The sequence below is a fragment of the Heloderma suspectum genome, chromosome Z (assembly GCF_057233095.1).
Source record: "Heloderma suspectum isolate Gila_16-S chromosome Z, 16-S_ref, whole genome shotgun sequence".
In the NCBI taxonomy this organism is placed as follows: Eukaryota; Metazoa; Chordata; class Lepidosauria; order Squamata; family Helodermatidae; genus Heloderma; species Heloderma suspectum.
This window is the reverse complement of record NC_139476.1, coordinates 16,227,464-16,241,311: the sequence shown is the minus strand read 5'-3', so window position 1 is coordinate 16,241,311 and position 13,848 is coordinate 16,227,464. Positions and strand designations below refer to the sequence as shown.

General features: G+C 50.1%; 1 protein-coding gene across 3 annotated transcripts in view; it reads right to left on the bottom strand.

Annotated features, from left to right (window-relative positions):
* Positions 1-11,558: 11,558 nt before the first annotated feature.
* SBNO2 (strawberry notch homolog 2) overlaps positions 11,559-13,848 on the bottom strand; it is a 116,543-nt gene continuing 114,253 nt past the window's right edge. For all 3 annotated transcript variants that reach the window (XM_084825941.1, XM_084825939.1, XM_084825940.1), the window contains one exon: positions 11,559-13,813. In XM_084825941.1, the coding sequence (XP_084682067.1) occupies positions 13,290-13,813 (524 nt within the window). In that variant the 3' untranslated portion in view covers positions 11,559-13,289. The remainder of the gene's footprint in view (positions 13,814-13,848) is intronic.

Below are 13,848 nucleotides of genomic sequence, written 5' to 3'. Positions count from 1 at the left end.
TGAAGGTTAAAAGTAAAACTTCACGGACGACATAGTAGAATGTCTCTGGAGTGGGAGGCAAAAGTACAAAACAGGTCTATATCTGCCAAGCATGTGCGAGGGACAAGAGGTGTAACGTCAATAGAATCTTAAAGTTTGAAGGTCCCCTTGAGGTCATCTAGTCCAGCCCCTGCTCAACACAAGTTCTGCGATGCAGGATGCAGCAACAGCATCCCTGACGGATCATGTATGTGTGGTGTATCTTGAGGGAAAAGTGGAGACTGAGACCTGCACGCAAAGCAGGGACTTCACCATTAAGCTGTGGGTGTCTCCAACCAGTTGGTGTCCCCATAAATCTTGAGGCCTGTGCCCCTCCAGATGTTGGAGCTGGGTGTCCAACATCTGGACAGTCCTGTATCCACTGTTGGTATTGCCTGCTTATGTTGGGCCAACTTCGTGGCCTCTGCCTTCAGGATAGAGGCAGCAGCTGAAGTCCTGGGCTTGGCATAGGGAGCACAACAGCGTAACCCTTCTCCCACCCCCAGCAGCACAAGCCTTAAGTTCCTCATTTTGGGCCTTGGCCAGGACATTTGCCTTTCACGTACTCTGAGCTCATGGGGTTGTGCGCAGAGGTTGCAAAACAAAACAACCCTGATTTCCTTGGCAGGCAGACAGGGATGAAACTACAGCTAGCAATTATCGGGATGTTGTCACTTAATTGCTGGCCTTATCAACAACCCGAGCTGATTATCTTTTGTTTTTCCTGTACCTCCGAGCCTCTTTCTCAGCACCTTGACAACATCCCCCTGCTAGATTAGACTTCAGGGCTATCTCAGCGGCAGACAACACGGTGCCCCTGGCCACCAACGTGCCCCATCCTGGACCCCTTTCTTACAAAGAATTCACATTTTCTTACCAGCAGTTGGGCGTTCTGGGAAACAGGCTTCTAATGGTGCTGAAAACTGGGGCTTCAAAGATGCTGTTTAGCATGGTGGGGCGCTGACCTCTGCCTTGTCTGCAGGTCTTGGGGGCAGGTTGCTTGTCCTTTGCCACACTGCCTGGGGCAGTCATTTCGTGGTGGCACCCAGGACAGTTCCCCAAGTGCCAAACATATCTAAGGACCCAAAAGGGTCACCTATGCATGATCTGTCTAATCCAAGACAGTTTTAGAAAGAATTTTCTAAAATGCTTTAAAAAATTGTCTAATGATCTAATCTGTCCTCCTCCTCCCAGCTGCCAAGCAGATGCCTTGGCAAACCCTGCAAACAGCACTTGAAAGTAACTGCCCATCCCCTGAGTAGCTGTTACTCAATGGTAGACCTCTCCTGAACCTAGAGGTCCTATATGGCCATCATGACTAGCAGCTAGGGATGTTGTCCTCTCCCATCTTTTGGTTCAATCACCTTTTTGGACCAGTCTGGGGGCAGGGAGTTCCATAAGTTATGTGCTTACATGGCGGACTTTCTATTTGACCTAGCACATCGGACTCTGGATGATCCCAATTTACAAACATATTTTGAGAGGGGGAGAAAAATGCCTCTCTCCTCCCATCTAGTTCCAGGACAGAGGTTTAGCCACAGGCCTTTTCATCTTGGGACACCCCCCCCCCCCCAATCACTGAGCTTCACAGTTTTTTCTACAGCTTTGCTCCATTGTCAGTTTTGCATGGTTTTAGTGTACCGTTCAAACTCTTTATTGTGGGGTGGGGGACATGTGGGCTTCAAGTCCCATCAGGCCTAGCCAGCAGTGGGGAATGATGGGAGCTGTAGTCCAACATGCTGGGCCTCCTGTCCCCCATTCCTGCTTTTGACAGCTTGCCGCAAAAAAGGCGGCTTTGAGAGCATGTAAGTCAAAACGTTAGCAGCAGGGCAATGGGCCTACTTCTCAAAAAATCCTTTTCCCCCCCGGCCTCCTTCCTCACAGAAGGGGCTTAAAAGGCATGGTAAGGGAGGGGGGATTAGAGTTTCAGCAACAGACACTGTTGGTCTTCGGCATTATCTCATCTGCATTTGTATCTGTCCAAGGAATCATTTGAATTGCAAAAGAGAAACTCTCCCCATGTCACAAGACGACCACAGACACCCCTGCAACCTAGGAGCGCTATTTCACTTGTTTCCAAAGGAGGACAGGTTGGCTTTTAGCATCTTGCCTCTGCCCACATCCACTGGGCTGAAGCCGCCCTCCCAAAGGGCCAGATGAATCATGCACATCTTGTGCAACTCGCGTCCAGGCTTGACACCCATTCTGGAAGGCAAATGCTATTTTGGGTGGCATGAATACAAGCATAGCTTCCAAATCACGTGAAGTACCAGTTCCCCACTACTCGGCACTGGTTAGGCCTCATCTGGAGTACTGTGTCCAGTTCTGGGCACCACGCTTTAAGAAGGAAGGAGGATGCAGACAAGCTGGAGAGGGTTCAGAGGGGGGCTACGAAGATGATCAAGGAACTGGAAACCAAGCCCTATGAGGAGAGACTGAAAGAACTGGGCATGTTTGGCCTTGAGAAGAGAAGACTGAGGGGAGATAGGATGGCGCTCTTCAAGCACTCGAAAGGTTGTCCCAGAGAGGAAGGCCAGGATCTCTTCTCGATCATCCCAGAGCACAGGACATGGGATAACGGGCTCAAGTTCCAGGAAGCCAGGCTGAACATCGGGGAAAACGTCCTGACTGTTAGAGCAACACGACAATGGAACCAACTACCCAGGGAGGTGGTGGGCTCCCTCACACTGGAAGCATTCAAGACATGGTCTCCTAAATTACCACCCTTTCCTGGGCAGCATCTGTAAAATAGCACAAAGGACAAGATTTCATTCTCTCTCCCCTCTTGCTTCCCGAGATGTGTTTCTCCCAATCTCATGACAGGTTTGAGGAGGAACTAAAAATAACCCAGCGTGTGAAGGAGCAGATGGCGTGATCGGTGAATGACTGGATAGTCATGGGTTCGAATCCCCTACTCAGCAGTAAAGCTTAGGAGGCAAACCTGAGCTGGTCTCTCTCAGCCTAATCTACCTCCCACGGTGGTTGTGACAAGAGAGAGGCTGACATGGGAGAAGAACGGAAGCATGCAGATTCTGAAGGGGCACAAACCCCACCGCCCCCTCTGAATTTTGTCTGCGGGCAAGGCCACATGGCCAGCTGAAGGCTGTCTGGTTAGGGAGGGGAGAGAAATAGCTTGGGCACTGTGTGACCTGATGGAGGGCGGCCTTGTGGGCCAAATCTAGTGGCTAACCACCATCTTCATGTCTGGGGAGATGGGTGCACGCACTTTAGTGTGCGTGGGGTGAGGGTGGGAAGATGCAGTGGAACTAGAAAGGGAGAAAATTGGGCAGGGTGTATTTGGCCCTGCAAGCAGGGCTGGTGCCAGGCGGTTGACATCACTGGACACCAGCCAAGGACGCACCAGGGCCCTCTGCCCCAAGGCCCCAGAACCTGCCTGCTCATTCGTTCCCTTCTAGGCAGCTGCTCTCTCCAGTGGCCTGGGCAGCGGTGAGGAGGGGGTTCTTGGGAGGGGTCCCATTAAGGCATCTTAACATGCTCAGAGGGCTGCTCCTGGAGCTGGAGAGGGTAAGATAGGTGGCCCTCCATCCCCTAGCGAGGCTAACCCCCTATTTTTCTCTTTTCCACCACAGCAGCCTGTAGCCAGATCAGGTAAATGTCCAGGCAGCAGATACACAGGGCAGTGGGAGGAGAGAAAGACAGGTGGTCACTCCTCGCTCGTGCGACAGGCTTGCGTTAGTGGCATACCACAAGTGAGGAGGTAGAAGGTCCCGCTTTTAATCGGGAGTAAAAAGGTGCTTAGGCAGACAGGTGAGAGCACCCTCTGGCGTCGAGGACCAAGTTGGACCTCTGGGAGGCTGCACCACCCAGGAGGAATAAAAAGCAAGGTGCTAGCCCTCATGAGGCCAAAGGGATCCCTGAAAGCAGGGGGACGAGGCCTACCCCAATCTCAGGGGTCAAGGAGGTGGTGAATAAGATTTTAGGCACTCAAAATTAGCCCTATAAGCTCTTTGCAGCTTATATTCGAGGCTAAGTAGGACAAAAGGTAAAAAAAGAGGGGGCCTTAATAAACTGCACAGACCCAACACCCCTCCAAGTGTTATAGAAATTTCAGCTTTAATATGTTTAGATTAGCGTAAGCTGTTCTATGTAGCTAGATTTTTGTGTGTTCCACCTTTGTACAAAACTGCCATGTTGGCAAAGACACGGTGCCTTATCAGAGACTCAGGAATGTCAAGAATGTAGCATGCAAGAGTACGTGACTACCGCTGTCTCTCTGCGCATGCTTCAGTGTTGAAGGGCGTTGTTTGTGCCAGCTAGACCGAGAAGTTAGTGGAGAACAGGCGTAAGGCAGCCCCCAAAGACTTTGTGTATATAAGCCTCTGGATCACATTACTGGGTTGCCATCATTGCTGGAGCGTTAGCCCCAAGGGTTGCCTTATTCTGCAGAATAAAATCGTGTTGGACCAGACCTCTGCCTCCTCTCGTTCTTGGTAAACAAATTGGATAAGTCTACCAGGGATAAAACACAATTTTTGTAACACAAGGTTGGCCAGATAAAAGCCCACCCCTTCTAAAAACAGGAGATCACGGGGCCCATGTACAGGTAGTGGTGGGGGAATCACAGGTCCCTTGTGATTCAAGCAGAGGCAACCAAGGGCACGGACTTTTCCGGCAAGAGTGACGGGTGTTGCAGCCCTTAAAACATGAACACATTTCTTCACGAAAGCTTCTGCTGGAAGCAATCTGTTCATCTTTACCACGTCTGTGCTGAGCTCTCCAGGGCTTTAGGCAGATTACGCCCTGCAAGGCGATTCTACGGTCCTGCAGGCAAAGCAGGCTTGAGTGCTGGTCCTTCCCAAAACAAAAGCAAGGTTCCAGTCCTCATGAATAAAGAGCAGATTTAAATAGAAAACTGCCTTATACAGAGTCAGACCACTGGTCCACGTAGCCCAGTATGTCTAGCAGCTATGGCTCCCCAGGGTTTCAGGCAGGAGTCTTCCCCAGCCCTCCCTGGAGATGCTGCAGGGGATCGAACCAGGGACCTCCTCCGCGCACAGAAGGGGCTCCACCTCTGAGCTATGGCTGATCCCCGAGCCAGCAGGCGCCTTGTCCTGCTTTTCACACTGACGCATTCTCCCTCTCCCTCACACACACTTTCTCTCTCTCTCACACACACATTCTCCCCCCTCCCACACACACTTTCTCTCACACACATTCTCCCCCTCACATACACACACACTTTCTCCCTCTCACACACACATTCTCCCCCCTCCCACACACACCTTCTCTCTCACACACATTCTCCCCCCTCACATATACACACACTTTCTCTCTCTCTCTCACACACATTCTCCCCCCTCATACACACACTTTCCCTCACTCACACACACATTCTCCCCCCTCCCACACACACACTTTCTCTCCCTCTCCCTCACACACATTCTCCCCCCTCCCACACACACACTTTCTCTCCCTCTCCCTCACACACATTCTCCCCCCTCACATATACACACACTTTCTCTCTCTCTCACACACATTCTCCCCCCTCATACACACACTTTCCCTCACTCACACACACATTCTCCCCCCTCCCACACACACACTTTCTCTCCCTCTCCCTCACACACATTCTCCCCCCTCACATATACACACACTTTCTCTCTCCCTCCCTCACACACATTCTCCTCCCCTCACACACACACTTTCCCTCACTCACACACACATTCTCCCCCCTCCCACACACACACTTTCTCTCCCTCTCCCTCACACACATTCTCCCCCCTCACATATACACACACTTTCTCTCTCTCTCACACACATTCTCCCCCCTCATACACACACTTTCCCTCACTCACACACACATTCTCCCCCCTCCCACACACACACTTTCTCTCCCTCTCCCTCACACACATTCTCCCCCCTCACATATACACACACTTTCTCTCTCTCTCACACACATTCTCCCCCCTCATACACACACTTTCCCTCACTCACACACACTTTCTCCCCCCTCCCACACACACACTTTCTCTCCCTCTCCCTCACACATTCTCCCCCCTCACATAGACACACACTTTCTCTCTCTCTCACACACATTCTCCCCCCTCATACACACACTTTCCCTCACTCACACACACTTTCTCCCCCCTCCCACACACACACTTTCTCTCTCCCTCCCTCACACACATTCTCCCCCCTCACATATACACACACTTTCTCTCTCCCTCCCTCACACACATTCTCCCCCCTCACACACACACTTTCCCTCACTCACACACACATTCTCCCCCCTCCCACACACACACTTTCTCTCTCTCTCACACACATTCTCCCCCCTCATACACACACTTTCCCTCACTCACACACACTTTCTCCCCCCTCCCACACACACACACTTTCTCTCCCTCTCCCTCACACACATTCTCCCCCCTCACATATACACACACTTTCTCTCTCCCTCCCTCACACACATTCTCCCCCCCTCACACACACACTTTCCCTCACTCACACACACATTCTCCCCCCTCCCACACACACACTTTCTCTCCCTCACACACATTCTCCCCCCTCACATATACACACACTTTCTCTCTCTCTCACACACATTCTCCCCCCTCATACACACACTTTCCCTCACTCACACACACATTCTCCCCCCTCCCACACACACACTTTCTCTCCCTCTCCCTCACACACATTCTCCCCCCTCACATATACACACACTTTCTCTCTCCCTCCCTCACACACATTCTCCCCCCCTCACACACACACTTTCCCTCACTCACACACACATTCTCCCCCCTCCCACACACACACTTTCTCTCCCTCTCCCTCACACACATTCTCCCCCCTCACATATACACACACTTTCTCTCTCCCTCCCTCACACACATTCTCCCCCCCTCACACACACACTTTCCCTCACTCACACACACATTCTCCCCCCTCCCACACACACACTTTCTCTCCCTCACACACATTCTCCCCCCTCACATATACACACACTTTCTCTCTCTCTCACACACATTCTCCCCCCTCATACACACACTTTCCCTCACTCACACACACATTCTCCCCCCTCCCACACACACACTTTCTCTCCCTCTCCCTCACACACATTCTCCCCCCTCACATATACACACACTTTCTCTCTCCCTCCCTCACACACATTCTCCCCCCCTCACACACACACTTTCCCTCACTCACACACACATTCTCCCCCCTCCCACACACACACTTTCTCTCCCTCTCCCTCACACACATTCTCCCCCCTCACATATACACACACTTTCTCTCTCTCACACACACATTCTCCCCCCTCATACACACACTTTCCCTCACTCACACACACATTCTCCCCCCTCCCACACACACACTTTCTCTCCCTCTCCCTCACACACATTCTCCCCCCTCACATATACACACACTTTCTCTCTCTCTCACACACATTCTCCCCCCTCATACACACACTTTCCCTCACTCACACACACATTCTCCCCCCTCCCACACACACACTTTCTCTCCCTCTCCCTCACACACATTCTCCCCCCTCACATATACACACACTTTCTCTCTCTCTCACACACATTCTCCCCCCTCATACACACACTTTCCCTCACTCACACACACATTCTCCCCCCTCCCACACACACACTTTCTCTCCCTCTCCCTCACACACATTCTCCCCCCTCACATATACACACACTTTCTCTCTCCCTCCCTCACACACATTCTCCCCCCCTCACACACACACTTTCCCTCACTCACACACACATTCTCCCCCCTCTCACACACTTTCTCTCACACACATTCTCCCCCCTCCCACACACACACTTTCTCTCCCTCTCCCTCACACACATTCTCCCCCCTCACATATACACACACTTTCTCTCTCTCTCACACACATTCTCCCCCCTCATACACACACTTTCCCTCACTCACACACACATTCTCCCCCCTCCCACACACACACTTTCTCTCCCTCTCCCTCACACACATTCTCCCCCCTCACATATACACACACTTTCTCTCTCCCTCCCTCACACACATTCTCCCCCCCTCACACACACACTTTCCCTCACTCACACACACATTCTCCCCCCTCTCACACACTTTCTCTCACACACATTCTCCCCCTCACATACACACACACTTTCTCCCTCTCACACACACATTCTCCCCCCTCCCACACACACCTTCTCTCTCACACACATTCTCCCCCCTCACATATACACACACTTTCTCTCTCTCTCTCACACACATTCTCCCCCCTCATACACACACTTTCCCTCACTCACACACACATTCTCCCCCCTCCCACACACACACTTTCTCTCCCTCTCCCTCACACACATTCTCCCCCCTCCCACACACACACTTTCTCTCCCTCTCCCTCACACACATTCTCCCCCCTCACATATACACACACTTTCTCTCTCTCTCACACACATTCTCCCCCCTCATACACACACTTTCCCTCACTCACACACACATTCTCCCCCCTCCCACACACACACTTTCTCTCCCTCTCCCTCACACACATTCTCCCCCCTCACATATACACACACTTTCTCTCTCCCTCCCTCACACACATTCTCCCCCCCTCACACACACACTTTCCCTCACTCACACACACATTCTCCCCCCTCTCACACACTTTCTCTCACACACATTCTCCCCCCTCTCACACACACACATTCTCCCCGCTCACATATACACACACTTTCTCTCTCTCTCTCTCTCACACACACACACACACATTCTCCCCCCTCTCACACACACTTTCTCTCTCTCTCTCTCTCTCACTCACACACACACACACACACACTTTGTCTCTCAATCTCACACACATCCCCCCCCCACACGTATATACAAAAATCTTTGGCTCCCTTACCACCTCACGCTGAGCTCAAATGACATTTTAATCCTTCTGATGCAAGTAGAAAATCGCGGAACCATTAGTCAAAAGGCACATTTTCAACAACAAAAAGAAAAGCGTCCTCCTGCAACCCTCCGCTGTTGGTTGTTGATGTTGTTGTTTTTACATATATACAATTTCCAATTAATTATAAATATGTATAGAAAAAAAATCACAAGCAGACAAAGAAGATGCTTAGAAAGTGCCAACAAGGGACAGAAGGAGAGGGAGGAAGATTTTTTTTCATTAAAAAATACATACAATCAATAGAACAAACGGCGTAATAATTTAGTTTAAAAAGTAGCTGTTACATATTATTATAATAATTATTATTCATCTTCCTGACGAAAAATGGAGATGGGAAGCTGGGGTGGGGGCTGCATGTCACGGATGGGGTCTCATCCCCCTTGCTCTCCAACTCCTCAAGAAAGCAACCAGGGAAATTGCATATTTTGTTTTAATTAAAATAACCCTAAAAGAACCACATATGCTTCTGAAGGTATTTATTTGGGGAGGTGGAGTCGACCAAGAGCACCTTCCAAGTCTTTTCTTTCCTGAGTTTTAACCTTTTTCCTTTCTCCTGTTGCTACAATCCACTAACCAGTCAAAACCGGACTACCTGGATTTACTATGGCTACTAAAATATTTAATATGAATGGCAACATGCAACGGGTCCCTGCCCCAAGGGCCTTACAAAACAGGATGAACATTCTGCTTCTCCAAGGGAAACCAAATCCACAGCTGCCTGCATGATGCAAACAGCATATTTGCATAGTTTCTTTGTTTTTGCATAACTTATTTGCTCCTTCTGGACATGGGGTGGGGCAAGGCAACTGAACCCACTGCAAATCTTCATTCGCTCTCAATCACACACGCAGACTTTCTCCCGAGATTTTCACTGTTCGCCCACAGGGCTATTACACTCATAAGGACTAGCGACTTAGTTTTGTTTTGTTTTTTAAAAAGGTTTTTTGAGGGGACTGCTGCTCAGAATACATTCCAAGGACCAAAATTCCACAGTAGAGGCTTTAGACTTTGTGCAACACACACCTGCCGTCTGTGGGAAATGGTAGAGAAACGGCAGGTATGATGAAATCAGAGGCCCCTGGCTTGAAATTGTAATACCAGGTAGTATAAAAGCATAGCCCAAGGTTTGCAAACATGGGTGTTGCCCAATTTATTTATTTGCGAGCTGCAATGTCCAACCACCAGTTAGATTTTCACTAGAACAGAAAAATGCCCAGTTGGCAGAAAGTTTTTAAAACGTCTACCTAGTTTTAATACCATTAAAATATATGTGGCGGCAGAGGCATTTTCCTCCCCTTTCTTTCTCTCTCTTTCTCACACTTACACACAGAGGGATACTTTCTTTTTTAAGGTAGCACCGATTGGGACATTGCTAGACTGGAGCCCCATTCCTAAATCTGTTTCCCAGGGTCTCCAGTCTGTTTCCCAGGGTCCCCAAGTATCCACTAATGCCAGTGGAAGGACTCTCCATGTAATTGCCATGGAGGGGAAAATTTTCACAGGGATGCAGCTGGGAAGGGAAGGGTCAACGCCCCTCCCCACATGCTGAAATGCCCCCTCCCAGGCAATTAAGCTGAGAAAAAAATATTCCATTGATACCAATGGAAAGATTGGGCCCCAGATATTTTAAGGGCCTAGCAACACCCCCATCACTGCAGGCACCCCTTTCCGCCTGTGCCAGAGAGAGAAGGGGAACCGCCTGTTCTAAGGCGAGGGGTGCACACCATCTTAACAGTGAAGCACAGGCGTGGCTGGGGAGTGGTTCCCCTTGTGTTTTACTCTATGGCAATTTGAGGCAGGTTTCCTCCACTCAGCCTCAGGCGACTCACCAGAGGCAGTTTCTCGGATCAGGGAACGGCACTGGCTCGTTTGGTTCAGAGCTGACAGGTGCCGGACAAGGAGGACCGAGGCAAGATCCCAGGAACCGTAGGAAGGGCAGAGGCGGCCACGGGCAAGGCGTCCCGCTGATTCCACCTTGTGCGGAAAGGTGGAGAGTAAAACTGAAAGGAAAAAACTGGCAGGCTCTGGGACAGAGGAGAGGTGCCGGGGGTTGAACCTGGGACCTTTTGCATGCAGAGCTGGTGCTCCACCACAGAACAACAGGTCTTCTGCAAGGCTCAGGGGACTTTGGAGTGAAGGTTCGAGTAGCTAAAAAAGGACAGAGAGGGCAGAGGGGGCCAGGCAGACAGGCTTCTAAAACCGGCGATGTCCGGCATATGGGAGCTAAGGTCTTGGGGGCTAAAAGCAACAGACCGCTCCCCAGCTAGAGATGTAAAGTTTCCGGAAATTTTGAGGCCATGGGCAGGGGGGATGTTTTTTTTCCGGGGTTTTCGGAAAAATTGAAAAATAAGCAATACTTATTTTTTAGTGCTCTGTACAGATCTAACATCACTTTGTTGCTTTAAGACGGCCTTCCCCAACTTGATGCCCTCCAGATATTTTGGACTTCAGCTCCCATTGGCCTCAGGCAGCATGGCCACTGGTCAGGAATACTGGGTACTGTAGCCAAAACATCCAGAGGGCGCCAGGTTGTGGAGGGATGCTTTAGGAACATACAGCAGCCTTTCTGTTCCTAAAGTTATTCTATGTATGACTTAGTTTGCTCATAAAATTATCATTAAATTTTAAAACTTTTAAAAGTAAATTCAGTAAATCTGTAATTCTTGTTTGAATAGATCAGAATTACATTAAATGACTGCTACAGCATCAGAAACACAGGACTCTACAGAACAAAACCCAAGCTGTCAGGAATGCACATTTACTGTCGAAAAAGCACAATGGTGACTCTACTCGCATGTTGGGAAACTGAGCATAAATGTTCATCGGTGGAATATACTTTAAATCAATAATTTTTATAAGGAATGAAAGAACTAACTATGCCAGGAATCTTAAAGAGAGGATTAAAAATAATTTCCCCCATGATTTCATGATTTCCAGACATTTTACATCTCCAGTCTTTCTATACAAGTGTTCTTGTTACATGGTTTTTAGAAATCATTTTGGGGGGAGTAAAGGCTGAGTAACAACGCATAAATACTTTGTCTTAAATTCTAAAAATATTTCACAATCCAAAGCTGTTCAATGTTTCCAAGTTTTCAGAAAAAAAACCAGAAATGGTCTTTGGAAAAAACAGTGGCGGCAGGGGTGGGGGAGTTTTCCTCCAAAATGTTCTGGTTTTTTTCCAGGCCCTCACATCTCTATTCCTGACACTGATAAGTAACCTCTCCTTAGAACAGGAAGAGCCTTTCTTGATTAAATAATCAAGCCCCCTTTTTTTCTTGGTTAAATAATCAAGCCCCCGTTTTCTTTGCGAGACAGTGTAATGCTCCCTTGGAACACACATACATGCACACATACACACACACACGCAGTTCAGTAACAAATAACTTTTTTAAAAGTTGGACTGGGCCACAACCACAATCTAACCCCCTCCCCCCACCCCCCCAATTGTACGATCGGACAAGATTATGCACATTTTTGCACGGCTGAAAATGCTCCCACCTGGCAACAGGAAGGGGCAGGAAGTGACGCCAAGCGTCGAGAAATTATCCAAACCACTGAAAAGTTCTGGCTTCTGAAATTTTGCCACAAGCTTTTCCCTACCTCCATGAGGTCTAGAAACTTTGGGATTCCGCCCCCCCTCCCCATTAAAACCAGTAGCAAAGAATCTACGGATACCAGATTGGAGCAGTCGCCAAGTTCCACGCCCCCCATTCACCAACAACTTCCCCAGTGTGGTGCCAGACTGCAACTCCCATCATGATAGGCGTTGAAGTCCAACAGCTCTGGAGGACACCACACTGGGGAAGGCTGACTAAGTTAACACCCACAAAGCTCTTGCTTCTGGCTGTCATGGATTCAAATTGCGCTCCCTGTAGACAAACTGGATAGAACTGGGGGCGGGGGGAGAAGTATAAAGATTCCAGCTTTCCAAACTCAGTAGTTTGTGTAGGGGGTGGGGTGGGGTGGGAGAGGTGCATCTTGGGGGAGGGGAGAAGCAGGCGGTGGGGGGGCCACCTACTTGTCATTTCTATAAGGTGCCTGAGCCCCCCACATGGTTTAGGCGTCCCCACACCACCCCGCTACCCCACCCCCAGAACTCCACTTTGTACATAATTCATCTATATATATAGATAGAGATATATATATATAAAAATTTAGTACAGATGTCGACTGTATATTATATATAAATAAACTTTGCTTCTGTTAACGCTCGTCCTCCGCGTCCCATCCCTGCTGAAAAAGACAGAAGTGGTCCGTCGCAAACCTGTATTAAAAAGAACACAGACCCCCCCCCCCCCAGTCCAAAGCCAAGTCTGGGCCCCTTGCCCGGATCCCCCTCCCCACTGCTGATCCAGCTGGCATCCTAGAAGTTAGAAAAAGAGCCGGCGCCGAACTGGATGACGCTTTCCCGCCCTTGCGCTGTGTCCCCAGGCCCCACGTTGAGGGAGCTCAGCATCTCCTCCAAGAGTTCCTTGTAGTTGATGTCCGAGACGGGCAAGGAGAAGTTCTCTGGGGCTGGGGGCAAGTGTTCGTGCTGGGAGGGGGAGCCGAGGGGCGCGCTCCCCACCAGCCCGGCGCCCTCGTAGGGGGGGTGGAAGCTGAAATGCAAAGGCGGTGGCAGCTGAGGGGATGCCTCGGCCCAGAAGTCCGGAAGGCTCTCACCGGGCGGGCTGTAGGTCAGGTCCAAGATTTCACCCGGCTGTGGGGGCAGAAAACCTGCGCCCCCCACAGGATGGCTGAGATCCAGTGGCGGCAACAGCGTGTAAGGCAGGCCAGGTCCCGCTGCGGCCACTGCCAGGGCTTGGTTCCGCTTCTGTTTGACGTTTTCATCCATTTGCTTCAGCTCCTTCCGCACTTGCTGGACGCAGCTCTCGGGGATTTTGATGCCTGGGGGCAGGGGGAGGAGAGAAACGACCCAGGTT